The sequence below is a fragment of the Rissa tridactyla genome, chromosome 3, assembly GCF_028500815.1.
Source record: "Rissa tridactyla isolate bRisTri1 chromosome 3, bRisTri1.patW.cur.20221130, whole genome shotgun sequence".
Classification (NCBI taxonomy): domain Eukaryota; kingdom Metazoa; phylum Chordata; class Aves; order Charadriiformes; family Laridae; genus Rissa; species Rissa tridactyla.
Genome location: NC_071468.1, coordinates 72,380,194 through 72,399,257, shown reverse-complemented (window position 1 = coordinate 72,399,257; position 19,064 = coordinate 72,380,194). Strand labels below are relative to the sequence as shown.

The following is a 19,064-nucleotide window of genomic DNA, read 5'->3' as shown; positions in this document are numbered from 1 at the left end:
GCCTAATGGATATTGACTACTCAAAAGAATACATGAAATGGAAAAAGAATGTAAATGTTAAGTGTAGTAAACAAATGTGTGAAATCAGCCTGTTCACAGACAGTCCCCAGAGAAAGCAACGAGACAGTACATCTGCCTGTGTAATCTACTTAAATTGATGGTCAGACTTGCTTGCAATGAGCCACTTAAGTGCTCAGACCTATAAGGCACTGGGAAAGTGGTTTACTTACCTTATAGTGAGAAGTTGTTATTTTTCAAACAAAATAATGAACACAGGTTTTAAGTCCTAGCGTAGAACCTATTAATTCCCTCTATTTTTTTTTATACAAAATGAAGAGGAATTGCAGGATTGTAAGTTTCCAACATTGACATTTCCCTATACAGATGATGTTATGCTGAGGGTTGGTATTGCTTTCAGTCATTATAAAATACTCTTTCTTAAGTGTCTTGAGCAAAGTATTAACTTTGGAGAATGACTTGAACATGGATAAATAAACAAGAATAGACTTTGACTACTTGAAGAAGGTAATTCACATCACTGTCGTGGGACCTGAATTTTCAAGACCTTGAAGAATGCCGAGTCCATCATCCCCAAGTCTTCATTGCTTTCTTAGCAGGGGTAAATAAGGGGGAGCAGTGTTTAGGAATTAGTGAGAAATGGTTAGGGAATTAGGGGGAGGTGTGATTCAAGATGCTGTTTCATTTTGTATGTAATTTGAAGTCACTGCTGTCACAGTCAGAAGAGGCGATCCCACCTGTCTTTTCTGTCCCCACCTCTGCTCCCGGGCTCAACAACGATCCAGAAACATGAGCGCTATAGTGCCAAAGGGAGGCAACAACATTGTACTGGTGGAACATTCAACAGTACCCTTATGTTTAGCCGAAGGCCTCCATCCATCAATCATTTTCTTTTGGAGTTAATAACTGCATATTATTAACTTAAAGAAATGCAAAAAGCCAAGTATTGTAGCAATGGGCTTTGCGCGCTTTGAGCCAAACAACAGTCATTTCAAATTACCTTGTTTGAATTAGTTTTGTGTTTCGATATAGAGAAAAAGTTGTTCAGAGATTTCTTAATTGTACCACAGAATACATTATGAAGTTTAATTTTTACACTCTGAAGGAAATAAATGGTGGTTTGGAAAAAGTAGTGAAGAGTCATGCGAAGGTAAAGGTGAAGTGCTTATAATTCCTACCCAACATGAAAATGCAGTCATGTTAGCAGAAATCTTCCTTTTACTGGAAATAATTAACTCTCGAATGAGAAGTCTTCAACAAAACCATGTGGGTTTTAAAGGTGCTGGTGAGCATGGGCCAAAAAAGGAAATTTGGGGTAGTGGAGCAATGCAAATGCATAACAACAGAGAACAAGCATATGGTGTGAATTAACTGCAGAAAGCAAAAAATATTGTAATAAATACTGCCTTTTACTTTATTACAAGACAAAATGCAGACAGAAAAACATAACAAAGACATCCTGTTAAAACATCTGGATCTTATCAACAACAGGTTGCCCAAAGAGGTGGTGGAAGCCCCAACCCTGCAAGTTTTTAAGGCCAGGCTGGACAGGGCTGTGAGCAACCTGATCTAGCGGGAGGTGTCCCTGCCCATGGCAGTGGGGTTGGAACTAGATGATCTTTAAGGTTCCTTCCAACCCTGACGGTTCTATGATTCTAACATCCCTTTCCTAAATGATAGCTCAATGAATATGAAAACAAAGACCAAGAGGCATAGGTTCATAATTATTTGTGGGGAAAAAAATTAAATGTGAACATCAGCATTTCCCAAATCAAGCATAGTTTTGAAGACAAGGGAGTACAATGAATGTGTCAAGTTACATACCTCAGCGATAATTTTCAACCCAGAGAAGACAGCCAAAAACAAAGTAATGAATTAGCAAAGCAGCAGCTGCATTCAAAAGCTTAAATAAGGTGCAGTTACTGAAAGTCTACAAATATTTTCAAATTATGATTCTTCAAATTTAATGCTATTTCCACCTTTGCACATGGAAAGAAAGTCTAGAAGTTCCCCACAGGTATAGACAGACTCATCTTTGAAAACAAATGGTGATGGATGCATTGTAAATTTGAAGACTTCTTATGGAATTGAGTAAGTCCTTGTTTCCAGAAGTGACCAGAAAAGAAGGCAGAACATCTAGTAAGTGTGTTTTAAGAGTTATGCCTGTCCATCCACATGCCCATGAGCCACTGGGAAGAAACATATGTAAAAATGGAAATTAATTCATTTATCTCTTTTGATTAACTAACTGGATTGTGCTTACTCCAGTTGTGCCTCCTATCAGCCAAATCAATGAATGCTACAGACACACAGGATTAAAGCATCCAAATTACCTTCTATTTCCTACAAAAATGAAGGAATGGGTCAACAGGCAGACATAACATAGAATCATAGAATCATATAATGGTTTGGGTTGGAAGGGACCTTAAAGATCATCTAGTTCCAACCCCAACATCAGTCATAAGACATCACTTCTACATGTTTTCAATCTAAACAGTAGGGTATTTTATTACCTTCTAGGAAGTCTTCAAAAAGCATCTTTTTGTCTAAACTCCCCTTTCCCACTAAACTGGAATCTTTCAAACCCATGAAATGGGCTAGATGCTTGTCATCAGCACTGCTGCTAAGCAATTTATCTTAGTTAACTGGAATAAACTTCTGGAGTTGTTCCCACCGTCTGCATGCATTAAGTTTAACAAGCAAAAGTATCTGTTCTGTCGGGTGCTTAAAAGGCTCATAATCGGTCTGAAGGAGATTTGAAATAGCTTTGACTTAAAATAATCTGTATTTTGTATATTAAGTACAAGAGGAGAGTTTGTAGGGGAGAGCTCCAGATGCAAGTAGACAAACCATCGCTTTAAAAAATTTGTTAGAAATAATTAGGGAGTAAACAATGAATAAAGAATAATCACAAAAGAAAACTGACACCGTGCAGGTGAAAAAGAAAAGAAGTAAAATCTAATTGCTGTAAAAGATAAACCAGGATTGGCAATGAAGAAGAAAGTGAAACAAACAGCAAAAAGTTCATCTTGCATATGAAGAGAAGAAATATTTTCACTATGAAAAGACAGGAGACACCAAAATTAAACAACCTTTAGTTTGGCACTAAAAGGAACTTGGGACCTTCTGTCACATTCAGTAAGGATGGGAGTTAAATATGAAGACAATGCACCATAATTAATACAAATGGAAATTACTACATCAGAAGTAGAAACAGAACACAATAATCTGAATACTTTAAACTTTGGGAATATAGACAGTTGGAAGAATTGTATATGAAGTAGGCAATAAACTAAAATCAGAAGTGGACACCAGGGAGGAATAATTAGGGAGATGGAGATAAATGGAAAATTGGATAAAATGCAATGTGGTTCACAAAAGGTAAATCAACCAATCTAAATCTGATGTCTGTCTGATAGTTTTACAGATTTTTGTAGACAAAAGTCAAATGGTAGGTCTAATCTGTAAGGCTTTTGTACGGTGCAGTGCAGAAAATTATCAATTAAGCTAAGGAACAGGATTACCACTGTAAAGATTGAAAGCTAGGTAAGAAACTGGCTAATGAGGGTAAAGGACAAGGCAACGTGCTGACAGAGAAACAGCTTACTAGAAGGAGCTCACAGATTGAGGTTCCAAAGAGTTGGTCTGAAGACTGGTCTTTTGTAGTGACTGTAGTAATAGCTTTGGCAGCCTCAGTAGGAAGAAGGATTAAAATATCAGGTGACAAGAACTGAATGACATTGAGAAATGCTATGAAGCACAAAGTGCAAGGTAACGTCTGTGGTAACAGATGGGAGCAATTTGAGCATGTTGGTGACAAAACTGCTTCCAAGTGGGTCAGTCTAGGTATTTCTAGTATTTTATATATATTTATATATATGCATATATATATACACTATATGTAGAATTGCTAATGCCATAGGACAGGACAACTTACCATCTCAGGACGGCACTTTTCTAGCTGTAGCTGTGGAGATTTTTGGTCAGCCTAAGAGGGACACCAAAGCTTTTTCTCTTATCTGCTCCAAAGCCTTGACCAAATAAACATGCGATTGCTAGTAATGTACTGAATGTGCATATCTTAGAAAATTTTTGCTATATGTAGCATAGATTTGATTTCTGGTGGACTGGGAGGGACTATGATACCTCAACATATACAAATTAATCTATAAATTCACAGGGAGAAGAGGAGAATGATTTGAGCTAAAGAACGGTACTGACATAAGAACATACAGGTGGGAACTGAGAAAGCATAAATTTGGAATAGAAATTAGGGGGATTTTTGGCGATTGTATCAGGGAGGTTCCAGAACAGACTTCAAATAGATTAGGGGGAGTGGACAAAAACCCTAATAATGCTTGCAGAAGGACAGGGTGTATTTGACAGCTGGAATTTGTTATCTGGCTGTACACAGTAATGGGGGATTGGATTGGGTGGCTTAGGATGTGCTCTCCGTTCCGATTCCCTCGTGTGCCTATCTTGTGAATTGACTCAGTTGAGAGCTCTTGGCACTCCTGGAGTTTGGCTTCACGTTGCCTGCAGCAAGTGCACTGGACCATGGAGAACCCTGACGCAAAACAGCCGTATCACGCTCCCTCCAGACAGCTTACATAGTCCTTCATGGTGAGCGTAACTGCAGCTGCATATTCCTTGTTTCTCTGGGTAGGAGTGCTCCCCATTTGTGCGGCTGAGAGAAAAGACCACCATTCTGGGAGAGCATTACTGCAGGAATATATAGTTAGATTCAGCATAAAAATACAAACAAAGGATCCAATGTGAATCAATTATTGTAACCTTGGTTTTGAGCACATTGAACACAATTAGCCTCATATACAGTAATATAGAATTGAGTACAGCAGACAGCTGCTACTAAATCAAATACTTACACACAAAACCAGAAAGACACATGGCAACTGACAGCTGATAGAGCAAACCAGCAAAGAATATGGAAAGGTAAAAGTGGGGAGGGGGAATTGTTTTTATTTTTATAAGCATTTCTGTTGTGCTTCATCCTTTTAGTGTTAAGAACATTTAAAAGGATAACCGCTTTACCACTTTCTTGCCAAGTGGTTGATATAAAATAACCAGAAATGAAGCCCACTTATCCCACAGTAAGGATGCTCACAGGAAATTAGAGCAGTGTAATATGTGTGTTTTAACTTCACATAAAAATCCCTTTCCTATGTAGATAAGATTAAAACAGATTGCAGGACTCATTCTACCTTGCACTTTTTAATTAGAGAAACTGCTGGTACCTCAGGGGTACTGAACACAGGCTCATTTTTTGTCCACATCTGATGGTGCAGGCAACAAAGGGAAACAGAGGAGAAAGCAGCATTCCCATCTCTCTTAGCACCCAGGGAAGGAAAATAAGCCGTTTCACACAAACATTTTTGCCCGAACAGGCTATTTAGAAAGGACAGCCATTACAAAATTTTTCTGATTATACCATTTGAGAAGCATGAAATCATGCAGATTTGTGCAAAACCAGTATTTGCCTTACAGGTGCCTACATCAACCTCGGAGATTTTTCCCCAGGTGCTGTCAGTTTTCTCCATAAATTTGTTTTATTCCACCAATGAGTTCCAGGAAAACTATGAAGTTTCCCAAATTTTAACAGAATTTGTGGTGACAGTTTTCTGTTAACTCCCTCCTCCATTTTCTCCCATATAGATAACCTCAGCATCTCAGAGCTTAGGACTTTGCCACTCACAATGGTCTTGCCAGTTAGACTGTGCCCACCAATAAATACTATGCAAGGGCTGAAAAAGAGGATGCTGCTATATGACAGAAGGCATGGACCATTATGTTTTACCTAGGTTAAAACATGCAAGCACTAGAACAGGATCTTTGAGAATCGACTGTAAAATACAGGAAATGTGTCATATGATTACTTCACATCACAATTTCTATGCAACATTTGTGATTCAGTATAAGCAGGAGTTAATTAACCATAGTAACAGGCAGCATTTCATCTGAGTTAGAGCACATTGAGGATGCAAGCAGGCAGCAGGAATTGAGGAGTATGACCTTTCTCTCATGCATGAAATAACGGAGGCAAAAATTCCTTTGGCTTCTTTGTTTTGACCAAATGGCAATGAGGCTGATGTCAAGTATTCACTGTCATTGAAGCAAGACAGATGCTTCTTGCTTTGGCTTCTGGCTGGCATGAGAAACAATGATGTGTTGAGACATGCCCTGCAGCTCAAGCCTCCTTCATCCAGTGAAAAACTTCTTATGTGACTGCCAATGGACAGGAAAGAAAAGAAAAAAGATGTGGAAGAACTAGCTACAAATTTCACTCTGCATTCCAGATGACTTCAGAGGGCAAGGTAGGACCTTAAGTCATCACTTAAGACTATATCTTCACAGATTGCCTTGGAAATAGCTGGAGGTCATTAAAGTGGGAAGATAATGCAATCCTGCTGACTCCCTGCCCAGAAATTATCATCATTACTGAAGCTATCCAGTGTCCCTTGGTATACTTCTCAGCAAAAGAACCAACACTTCTGCTCAGGCATTCCATCTTCTGCAGTTGGAGAGCTGAGAAGACATGCTAAACCGTATCTCAGTGGCTTCGGTTCCTTTAGGGATCTCTAGGTTAAAGATCTGATAGATCTGGCAGGACATATAAAGGTTCAAGCGGGTGAGTTTTATCTGTTCAAACACAGCCTGGAAAACTCACAGCAGCCTTTCTGGTGTTTGGTGCCATTTGGGTTTTACAAAATACTGTGTTTCATTGTTGGTGGCAGCCCCAATTTCTGTTGATGACAAAAATGTATCAACACCTACCTAGAGCTTAGTTCTGCAGTCTGTTTGGAAGGATGTCTACATATTCCTAAGAAATATTCTGACCGTAACTCTCAGCTGGCATCAGCGAACAGCCAAAGGTTAGGTCTTTATCTCTCATCCCTGAAGGCAGACAGCAATACTGAGGTTGAACCAGCAGATTGTTCTCCCAGTAAAGAGCAGGGCAGACCCTGAATCCCAAAGGGAGCATCCCTTCCTCCCCAGTAGGAGGAAACAGAGACATTTCCCTCACAGGCTGGGACAAAAATAGTTTGAGTGAGTCACAGTCCCAACCTAAGGCAGATTTGGCCAGATCCTCATGGGTCTGAGCTGAAGGAGTCACCAGAGAGCGCTATGAGCTGTGACTAGGATGCTGGCTTACGTTCCTATTAATAAAGTAATATGTCTGTAATATTCAGCTGTGCAATTATGGGAATTCATAGCTCCCAGAGCCCTCACCCTTCCTGGTACTGCTGCTGGCTGGAGAATGTGTGCGTCCCATAGCGCAACTTCTGCACTTGGTCACGGTGAACTTCATTTGCTATATTGGAGGCAAAAATAGAAAACAGTGTGAAAATAAGCTCAGTCTCTTGATCAATTCATCAAACCGAGTGGAAATGTCTGTCTGCTATATAAAAGATAATGAGAGAAACTTGGTTTTAACTCCCTTAGCTCAGCCTGCTCAGGTACTCATGTGTGAAATTACCCAGGGGGAAAAGACATAAGTCGGTGCAGGAGCCCTTCTTGGCCTTGGCTTTGATTGACTCTGCAGCATATGCTACAAACTGAATTAGTTTGGAAAACAGAGAGGTTCATCAGACTACACAGACCCACTGACTGGAATAAGGTGTTGGTGGGAACTGCCTGTCTGGAGAGCATGGGGGATATCACGGAAATATGGGACTAAAAGCATTCCACCTTTGTACATTTTTGTCCCTCTTCATCAGTGCAATTCTGAGAAGATTGCATCTCTTTAAAATTTTAATTAATAAACCTGATTTATTTACTTATTTTTGTCAAAATGTGGAGAATTTCTAGAGGAGGTAGGGGAAAAGGTTCCATTTCATGCTTTATCAGTGAACATATGAAACATGACAATTCTAAATTTTCAGTTAGTCATATAACAAAAAATTCCTTTTCAAGACTTAAAAAGCACAGTTAGTTTGTCATAGGCTGGGAGCTGAGCTTTGTATTACCTACCAAGAAAGAGATTCGGTCTACGGCTGCTGTTGAGAAATACAAATAGAGCTGGAGCGCCGCAGCTCCAATAGTCTGCTCCTGCAGAGTATTTCCAGTTCAATGGACCGAGTAAAAGAGAGTTTGCATTTTCATAACCATTGTAATAATAGTCATGATCATTATCATGATAGCTGAGTGAAAAACCAAAATTAGCAAATCATTGAGTTTCTTTGTCTGTGTGGGCTTTTCTGCAGACTCACATCTGTCTGGTTTTGTCACTTTGGGTATTGTTTTGCCCTAGTGTCAGCGGTATCGTGGATGTGGACATCTGTGACAGTCAGAAATGCTTGTCCGCAAGTTCCCTCTGCAGCAGTCAGTCAGTGCAGCGTTTCCTAGCTGTGATACAGCGATTCTTCTATGCCCTTTCTTCCTGCTCTCCCTTCTAAATTCACGTGTATACTGAAGAATGACTCGCTCTGTCCAGATCCAGGCATGAATTTGCTGCCTTCTGAACAGTTTTTCTTTCTCTTTTTCTTCTCCTGTCGTTGTCTTATCACTATTCAAGACGATGAAATTGGATGAACTGTTTGCTCCCCCTCAAGAAGTTTCTTTTGCACCTGTCTTTTCAACTGGATTACTTTAAAGCACAAGAATCTCAAGTGGAAATAGTAGTAATGTTTTAGCTATAATGGTTTAAGGATATACGAAAGAGAAGTTTTGCACAGAGAGATAATAAGAAGTAGGGGATAAGAACCAGTGGGGAGTAAATTTTGAAAGTTTTGATAGTTCATTCTGGGTATTTAAAAATGTTAAGTTTTCCGATGCCTTTATGTTCTTCTTCTTTATTTTAGAAATCTTGTGATGCTCGACTTAGTCCCAAAATGCCTAGTTTTGATTCACTTGGAACAAAAACACCGTATATAAACTAAATTTCAAATGGGTTTTGTAAACTTCATCCACAACTGTATGTAGCACTGTTGTAAGTTATTTCATTTTTTCAAAGAAACCCGCACTGCAGCTATGTTTGGGTTCTCTTCTTTTTTAATGTAAAAGACTTTGTGCGTGGATAACAGAAAATTAGGCTGATTTCACCATATATTTTCTGTGGTCAGCTAGACCTTACTGCTGCGGTGGTTTTTCTGGCAGGGTTCTGCAGCAGCACATATCGGAGCGAGGAGCAAGACCCTGCTCCTGCAGCTGGGCCATCAGATGCCATTAGCTCTTCTGCTAAGCCTGGCTGGGCAAATGCATTCAGGTACCATATCCCTAAGGAATATCTCTTAGATAAGTACCAGAAGCATCCACTCACCCAGAATCAGTGCAGGTTTTGATAGACTGAGCAAATCTTGTTATACATGTTATCTCGTTACATTTGTCTAGGTTTTGCTTTGTATGCTTATCTTCAAATTGACAGGCACCTAAAATGTGCCTGTCATTGACAGGCACCTAAAATGCTGAAAATTAATGGTAGTTTACTGTAAGCTATTTTCACCACAGGTACTAAATAATGTCTAGCGAGGACATGTTTTTTATGTTTTCTAATTTTTTAATACTTGCAAATATCAGTGTGTGTTCCATATGGAATATTTTTGGTTGGGAAAGCATTTATAGACACCCACATGTCAGTGGCGCAGCCATGGTGAGGTCTGTAGGGCTGATTGAACTATTTGATTTGACTACTCAGTAAGTTTTGGCAGATGCCTTTCATTTCAGTGATGAAATCTGAAATGTTATTATAAGAAAGACAGTTTTTCTCTGCAAAGGAGATCTCTGCCTTCTCCTCAGAGGATGATATCCCCGTTTCCCATCTTTATTCTGTAAAGCTGTCTTTATTCAGTAACTAAATGTTACTGTCTCTTTAAAATGGGTAATAAACTGAGGGTCATCTAAAATAATTTTCATTCATGAAAGAAATTCATAGTCTGAAAATCAGTCCCAGGACTTGAGAGTGTTAGATCATTGATTTAATCATGAAGTCACCTGGTCTCTCAATAAACTACATGATAAACAAGCTTCCTATATGTGTAGATACAAAATCTACAGTAAAATTATTTAACGATATAGAAACATAAGTTATTTTTTCGTTGCTTACTCCAAGGTGTGTGACACCCATTAGGTAATCTGAGCTAAACAATTTCTGACCATGTTACTATTTGAACAGCTTACAGTTATCCTGTTTAGCATGGAGGGAAGCGGGACTGGGAGAGTTGTACAAATCTGGATATTTTTAAATATTTTTTCTTAGAGGAAATATGTTTTTGTAGAAAGTGAGAGATAAGTCAGAAAAACGAAGCACAATCTCTTTCTCAAGTAGCCTTTTAGCCCAAGAGAGGAATTACATACTTCCTGAAAGCCTGCAGTTTGGTACTGCAGTTGCGTAGAGGGTAGCAATGAAAAATGATCTTCTCTCACTTCATTTCTTAGGAATAGCTCTTTCTGCTGGTTTTGAATGGGTCTTTCTTGCTGTCTATTAGTAGTGAATCTCAGCAGATGAGGTTTGCAGGTCAAGATTAAAAAAACTCCAAAACCTACATGTAGACATAGTAGAGTGTGCCTGAAAATCCTATCTTCAATAAAATACAAAGATTTCCGCTAGAGTCTGAGGAACACAGTACAGTGAACAACAAATTTTGTGTTTGATGAGCTAAGTCTGCATGCTCCCATCACACTGCTGGATTCACTGCCGTTTTAATAGGAGGAAAATACCCATTGATTTCAAGGGGCTTTGGGTCAATCTGACAGAGTATTCACAAAACCCAGAGATTTCTCATATACCTAGAGTATATATTTCTATGTTAACCTTACTAACAACCCTTCTACTTCACTGCTGCAAAGAGCTGCTGCAGGAAACAACGAACCTTAACTTGTTTCTAAGGAAGGTGAAGATGGAATTGTTACAGTCTCTTTGCACTAGCAGTGCATAGATATCAAAGACAAATGATTCACAGGCCTTGGTTTAGATTTCCCCCAACTTCATCCAAACCCCTTCTCCCAGGCTGGAGAGCTGCCACTTAGGGACACACAGCCATGGAGGGAATATTATCGGGGGGAAGGAGCCCACTGGCAAGAAGCTGCTGAGAGAGGAATGAGAGATATGGCCAGGAGGAGAGGGATATGGTAGAGCTGGAGCCATGACATAAAGCAGAAGTGAATCGTTTTTGGCTGGGCAGCTGCTAGACCAAGAAAAATGGTGCATTTAGCTGCTGGAAGCCCCACAGATTCCTCACAGCAGGACACAAGGCAATCACAAATTTGGCTGTCACCCCGGTTATAGTGTGAAGCAAGCGAGCTGGCTGTCCAGGGAGAGAAATTCAGGATTAAGGTGGGAAGGAGGGACAGTGGGAAACTAGGGAACTCATTCCTGGCTTGGGAAACTAGATGCATTTGGCTCCTGAGTTTTGCTTCAGTTTAGTGAAGTCCACTGCTGCCAAGTGGTACCCAAGTTCACATGCAAAGAGGAAATGGGGCGAAAGTGCTGAGAACAAAATTGAACAGAAAATGAGGAAAAAAATCAATTCGAAAATGCTTTGAAATTATTGACTTGGATTTGATTGCCACATGGGGGAGATCTAAGCCTAAACGGTCCTTTCAGAGCTGTGTCACATGGGGGAACCCTTCAGCAGATGCAGGGTGAGGCTGTCCCTGTCCTTGTGGCTGGTATGACAGCTGGATGATTACACCAAATCATACTGCCTGATGACACTTGAAGACCTGGTGACACTCCTGGAAGAAAGCAATTAACAGATGATGAAAAGCAGAACTCTTCCTACCCTGTAATGCTTCTGACACACTAAACTTTCTTTCCCCGTTATGGTGCTTTCCCTCTAAAATGTGTATGCTAGCTGTGGGAAACAAAACCACACTGCACCATGTGTTATACGTCCAAAGCTTTCAAAGATACTGTGAGTTCTGTAAAAAAGCCAAATGTTTCCTTAGGTGGGAAGTGGGACCTTCTGTAGGTCTCTTAAATTACAACAAATTAACATCATTACAAAGTTATCTTAAGTACAATCTGCTTTCACCACAATGATTATTTTTTTAAGTCTAAAAGGTAGAATTGCTGAAAAGCTGCTTACAACGTAATATAGTGTGGTCTATCCATTTTGTGTCATACTAAAATGATCCAAAGGAAACAAATTCAGCACCCACCAAAGCACCATAGTCAGTTAGGAGTAAAAAACAGATTTACAGCCACCTTTATGTAAAATAGTGAAGTACCTCATGAAGTGGCTAATAACAGATTGCAGCCAGTTGTTGGTGTTTAAGTATGGATCCCTGGCGGTTGCAGAATACAAGCGCTTTTTAAAGTCCCACTGAATATGTATATCCCCACTGAATGTGTATATCCCCAGTTCTATATCCCTCCCAACAAGCTGGCTATACAATTTGTCCTTCATTGCTTCTCACACACAGCACACAAGAAGAAATAACTTGAAGTCTAGGATCAGGAGGCAAGTCATATGGGCTTAAAGCCATTTTTGTGTCCCCCATGGTAGAAACCCAGTATCTAAAGCTAATATCCAATTATCTGTACTTTTAAATCTCTGCCTTTACCTTTACCTGTAAGGAGTAATGTATTGACAAAAAGGTTATTTGTGTTGTGTTTTTAGTCCAGGCACACTGTGAGTCTGGATATGTCAGAAAATTCAGGCTGACCTCTGATCTAGTGGAGCTGTGTGCCAAAGTATGCGTAATCGAGCTTTCAGTTAACTACCCTCCATATGTGCTTTCAAACCTCTTGAGGTCAGCCTAGAGCATGTTTCACAGCTGAAGTTCATCCTCACAATAAATCTTCCAGCATCTGCTTTCTGTTTACAAGCAAGAGAAGCTTCAGGTGGGCTTTTTAAGTGCCTTTATTATTTTTTTTTAATTACATATGTTTTAAGTATTTATTTAAATTATTTGAATACTTATTTAATTTTTTTTTATATTACCAATGGTGTGTTATACTTCACAGTCCTGTGGTTTAGCTGTAATTAGGCTTCAGATTTGCCCCTGTCAGACAACTGTAGATGATGGTACCCCACACTGGAGCCAGAGTACCTTGCACTCAGTGAAGTAGTTGGCTTGTCTAAAAGCACAACAAAATAAGCTTTAATCTATGACCAGAGCCCAGCTTTCCCAAGTCCCACCTGACCAATACTGAAGATGTCTGGGGCATGGGAAGGCATCTGTTAGCTGTTGGTTATGGAAGACAGGGAAGTTAATGGGAGCAAACCAACTTTCAAAGAGACGTTCCCATAAAAAAATGGGCATCTGAGTAAGAGGGGGTTTGTTCTGTGCCTTTCATGCCAAAACAAGGATCTGTGCCTACCCTTGCCTGTCGGTGTTCATGAGCTCAGGATGACTGGTACTGTGTCTAATGACTCTACTGTTATTTCTGCTCAGTTTTCAGGACTTTACTTGTTGTCATTCTTCACTATCCTTGTTGGGCTGGTGCTCTACTCCTCCACGTCCACCTACGTGGCCCAGGATCCTCGGGTGTACAAGCAGTTTCGAAACCCTTCGGGACCTGTTGTAGACCTGCCAGCCACCGGCCAGCTGGAGCCTTCGGTAACATACACCAGCCTGGGGCAGGAGACAGAAGAGGAGCCTCATGTTAGAGTTGCTTAAACCCAGGGCTGTTGATCACCTACTGATGATTCAGTGGAGCTCGTATATCCATTATCTCTGTATTGTACATAGAGAAAGGTATTTACCAGGTGCAGTTACACCAGTAAGCTGCAAGGTAGCAAATAAGGAAAGCTTGTAAGAATACAAATTACTTGTTCCAGGGTGTTCATTGCAAGGAGATGCCAGTCCCTCGTTTACGATATGAGCAGCGTGTTTGCAATACAAACTGCTGTATATGAATCAGTTAATGTCAAACTACCTGTGAAAGATATTCAATATATAAGTTGAAATTACAAAAAGAAATTCATGGAAGGGTGTTTTTGCACCCACTGAGTGATATTATGCCTAAGCCACACCAGTTGTGGAAAAGCCGCCTTTTTACAGCAAATACACTTGTGCAGTCACTGTTAATTTCTCTCTAAGATTCGTTTGTTTGCACAAAATAGATGGGTTACTTGTGGTAGCAACACCCTGACACATTTTTGCTAGCACCTTGGATTTGGTGAGGGAAAGACAACGAATTCATCTGTGCTATCTTTCTAGTTGCCCTTTCTAGGTAATCCATTCCATGAATCCAGAGAAGGGACAACTTACAATATCCGTCTCTATTCTAGGAATAGGTATAAGGCGAGCATTTTAGCCTTTCTATATTTGCAGAAGTGAAGTACTCAAGCATTGACCTCTCTATGATCCATGGCAGGTTTCCTAGCGGCTGAGGTTCTGCATCAGGTGACAGGGAGTTAGTTTCTCTGTAGTCGTGACTTAACACAGATTTCTTACTTTTTAAATTTTAATCTGTAAAAAGAAAAACGTATTTTCTAGTTTCCTATGTATTGTACCTCTCCATGGTAAGATCATGTGGATCAGGGCACTTATTTTAGATACTCAGTGCATCGAGGGCGCCTTCTGCTGTTCCAGTTTGCTTAGTCTCCTGTGGTTGATTAGTCTAACAATAGCTATTTAGAAATGTGTCAGTTTTTCACCCAAACTCACAAATTGTAAAAATCAGGAAGATTAAGTGAGGAATGCATGAGCAGAAAGACTGGACCATCTGCTGGTGTTGCTGCAGTAACGCAAAGGCATTCATACCGGCAAGGTGCAGCCAATTATTTTTCATGAACTACACAACTAGCGGAAGAATTCAGCAGTTTTGTTAAATTTCTGGGGACATACGAAAATAGTAAGGGTGTGCTCCACAACTGTATTTCTGCTCCAGGAGCCTTATGAGAATGGGGGAAATCTTAGTCACCACCATGCAAATTCCATCTCTGCCTGTATGTTTGCTCTTCTGAGAGCCCAATAAAAGGAAATCATTATTTCAACATCCGTCATCTATTTTTAATTTAAAATTAAGGAAGGGGAGATGGTCTTACATCTAACAGATAGGACAGGGATCCAGGAGAGCTTGTTTTCATTCACAGCACTGCCACATCTCTGTGTGATCCTTGGGCATGACTTACCTTCTGTGTGGCTGAGTTTCCCAATCTGTATATATGGGAATAATGATGTTTTACCTACCTCACAGGGGTGCTATGGGACCAAGTTATTTTAAAATGCTTCAGGATCTTCAGAGGGAGGGAGATTATGAAGAACACAATAGTGCTGTAAAAGTGTGCGTACATGCATTGTATTTGAAAATGGAGTTTACGTCAGGGTTGATGAATATTTTGCTTGTGGGCATAGAAGATGAATTTTATTTGAATGTTATTCTCCTGAAGAAGTCTGTCTCAAGCGAAAATGTAGGGCTTCATGTTTGAAAAATACAACTTACCTATTTCTATTTGAAAAAGAAAAAAAAATAAATCAATCTGTACTCTGGAGATTAGAAAGGCCACACAGTTCAACCAAGCAGGATGAATTTCTGCTGAGGTAACATTCATCTTTTGTAGTCCCGTTCTGCTTTAATATGGAAGGGACTTCCCTGAAGCAGACTGGGAGAAGTATGTATGCATAATATACATGAAGTGGCAAATGCCAAGATGCTATTGAACAGCAGAAGTATGTTGTATGCTATTCTTGCTGTGGAGAAGGAGGAGAGGCGATTTCTGTCCCACTGTGCTTAAGATGTCTGCCAAACCATGCCCAAACCGGCCCAAAAGCTTGGGTTAAGATGACTTGGGTTTAAAATCATAACAAATGTATGATTTTTTTGTCCCTGCCTTCTGTTTATTTAGTCTTTTTAGTGCTCATGTTTCCAAGCTTTTTCTCTTAAAAACATTGAGGATTAAAAAACGAAAAAGATTCCTACAGAGAAACAGAGTCCATATTCTGGGAATATTAAGGAAAGTCTAAATACTACGGGATTCAAAGAAAAAAAAATTAAGAACCACACAAGAAAGATTACCTGCTAATTCAGGGTAAGGTCTGTGGGATGGAAGTCCAGGTGGGAAGCGCAAAGTAGGGTGAAGCCCTCATGCACGGGGGTCAGCAAACATCCTTGGGTCAAGCCGTGGGAGGGCTTTGGCTTGAGGTGGGTTTCGTACATTCCCCAGGACCAGGGGCTCTGGTTACAACCGCCACGGCTCCCTCAGGTACCCAGAGGCGCACTGGTGGGCACCTGTCATCTCAGTCTTTTTTGCTACCTTTTATACCAATTAAATACCTTTCTCGGAACATTAGTCCCCATGTTGGTCTTGAGACCTTTGAGGATTGCGTGCGTGTGTGTTTGTTTCATGTTTACAATTCCTTCCTTTGGCATAATTGTTTTTGGTTAATTTCATTCTTAGTATTTATTTTTAAGCCAAATGTTTGTAGTCCTTCTGCCTCCCCCTCTTCATTTTTCTGACACTAACTTGTAGATGTTTTGTTAGAGTCTTCTCAGAAACAGCTGGGCAGGAGGCATCTCCCAGCCGCGTCCCTGGGCTGGGAGGTTTTACATACAAGGGTTTGTGATCCACGGGCGGCTGAGAGGTGCCATCCGAAGCAGGTTCTGTTGGTTGTTTCAAAAGGCTGTGTTGTACAGAAATGAGTTCTGAGTGTTTGGGTGTGCCCTCTGCGCCCAGCCGCCATCCCCTGTGTTACTGGCACGGGAGGAGTTTGACGTGCAAAGTGGGGCTGCTTCACTGCCCCTGTCTCCCCTTAAACAAGGTGGATACTTGGATTAGCACCAGGGTGCTAGCGCTGGGTGGACCCCAAAGGAAAACAGTAGTATAGCTTTACAAGTAACCGTGTTGACTGAAAAAACTGAGGTCTAGTACAGGAAAACATTACTCCTACCTGCTTGTTTCCTGCGGTTCAAGACCTCAGTGCGCACCAGCAAAGGTTCAGCTATCTAACCGGCAGCTACTCTCCGCGTTGCGTAGGACGTCTCTAGCTCTCCTATAGCTCCTTGCCTGAACAGGCTGAAACTCTGTTGTGCTGCTGGCCCTGAGCAGCCCTTAGCAAGACTGATGTCATTTTCTGCTACTGGATGAAAACCTTCACTGGGAGACAGACCTTGTCTTTGTTCCAGCTACAAACTGTCAAAACACACGACGATAGACCAAGCAATTGAAAACTTTTGCACCACTGTGTCATAAGAAGAAGTTTCAATGTATAGTGTAGAGATTGCTAACTTGTGCTATTAACATTTTGACAAGCGTGTAGTATCGTTTTCTTTCCTTTTTTTTTAAAACCATTTAGTATTCCTGAGCTAGCTACAAATATAAATTTTACCCCATGGGTAGGATTTTATTGTTAAATGCCATAATAAAGCACACTAATCTTGACACCGCAGATGGAAATACGAACCAAAACCAAAACCAAGCAAACAAAATCCCAACCCCAAATCCTGCATCGAAAAGCTGAACAAACCTTTCTCCATTTTGATATTTGCATGCTCCTATATGGACTGGCTGTGGCAGTGTAATGCCTGTATAATGTTTTCAAATAAAAAAAAAAAAATAAATGCTTTATGAAAGCGGGGTTATTAGTTTCCTTGCCTGTTTCCTTTCTTAGCCTAAAACAATTTTTCTGAAGTGTAAATCTTGACTGCAGGGCGTAATTTTTCACTGTGCTGAGGACTTCTTTCCCTTGGGAGGTGGTTAACCTACAGCTCCTCCCAAGGTGTCTAAGCACAGGTGCTGGTAGGCACCCGCAGGTGTCTTGCCTGGCCCCCAGGTGCTGCTCCAGAAGGATGAGGGGTCTCCTGTGCACCCTCTATCTTAACCTGCCATTCCCCTGTGGCTAGCTCAAGTATCCTGACATTCGTTGCCCTCATTTGGACACAAAAGCACTCCCCCACTGCCTCATGAAATGATTAATCACTCTAGAGTTAATCATGAGCAACACACACGTGTGATGTTGAAGGCAGGGGGTCCTGAGTGTCTGCAGGTGCCTTGCCCAGCGCTCCATCCCCGCTGCTCTGCCCCGCGGGGGCACCTGTGGGCTCCCCGCTGCAGCACCGCTCCCTGGAGAGTCCTGAAACGGGAGAAGAAAGGATGGGGACAAAGATTAGACATTGGGGGGGAAAGCAGTGTCAGGAGGAGCAGAACTGGGGAAAGAAAGAAAATGAGACTTTGTCTCGTTTGAAGTCCACAAGGGAAGAAAGGGAAGGAAGATCCCGAGCGTGTGAGAGCAGGGGATTTTGTGAACGTGTGTTTGTCTCTGAGTGTTTGCCAGCGTATGCATCTGTCCATCTCTCTTTGGCTGATGTCGCCGCAGGAAACTTCGCATCAATATTTCTCACATACTTCACTGCTGAGAGTAGAGAAGGGAATGGAGACTGGTGAGCTCATTTCCAGTCTCTCCCTGCGCCGTAGCTGCACGGAGACCCAGACATTACAAAGCCAGCGGTGCTGCGCCCATGTGCTGCTTTATGGCTGATTTTCCCGTTCGAATGTTTCCTGAGTTATCGAGAGCTCCAGAAACTGAGTTACTGTGCATGGCTTTATCATGCTAACAATTGATTTGTATTTTCCTCCAAATCTGCTCAAGAGACTCTCTGGCATTACAAAAACCTCCTTTAATTGCCTGGATAGAATTCAGCCTGGGTGCTTGAGTCATATGAATAGTAATTGCTTAGAATTACTCTAAAAATAGATCATAAATAGGCATTAATGGCTCTTCCTGTGCTTATATCAAACATGTTTCAACACTGAAGGACACTCAATCGTCTTAAACCTACCAGTCTCCCTTTGTTTTTGTTTATTAAGAACTAGTTCTCCAAAATACTACAAATCCAAAGCTGAATGCATAACAGCAACGTGTTACGGCAGACAAACAAGGAAGCAATACCTTTGGCGGTTGTAAAAGTTGTTAAGTCTGCTCCACAATTTAAGACCAAAAATATGCCAAACCTGTGCGAAAGGGAACACCTCTGCTTGTGCAGCCGGAGACCTCTTCCCACGGCAGTTGCAAAGTCGGCAGCAGCCGTGGTGATGTCGGAGTTGGAGTAAGAGCATTGGCCATGTCATCCTCCTCCCCCAGTCTGAAGTGCAGGGTCGTGCACTGCGGTGCTTATTAATAAAAATTCCTGCTGTATGGAG

At 41.0% G+C, this 19,064-nt stretch overlaps 1 protein-coding gene across 1 annotated transcript in view; it reads left to right on the top strand.

Moving 5' to 3' along the window:
* Positions 1-17,431, top strand: part of SLC35F1 (solute carrier family 35 member F1) — a 254,971-nt gene extending 237,540 nt beyond the window's left edge. Inside the window, exon 8 of the mRNA XM_054195079.1 lies at positions 13,375-17,431. Coding sequence (XP_054051054.1) covers positions 13,375-13,599 — 225 coding nt within the window. The 3' untranslated portion in view covers positions 13,600-17,431. The remainder of the gene's footprint in view (positions 1-13,374) is intronic.
* Positions 17,432-19,064: the final 1,633 nt, after the last annotated feature.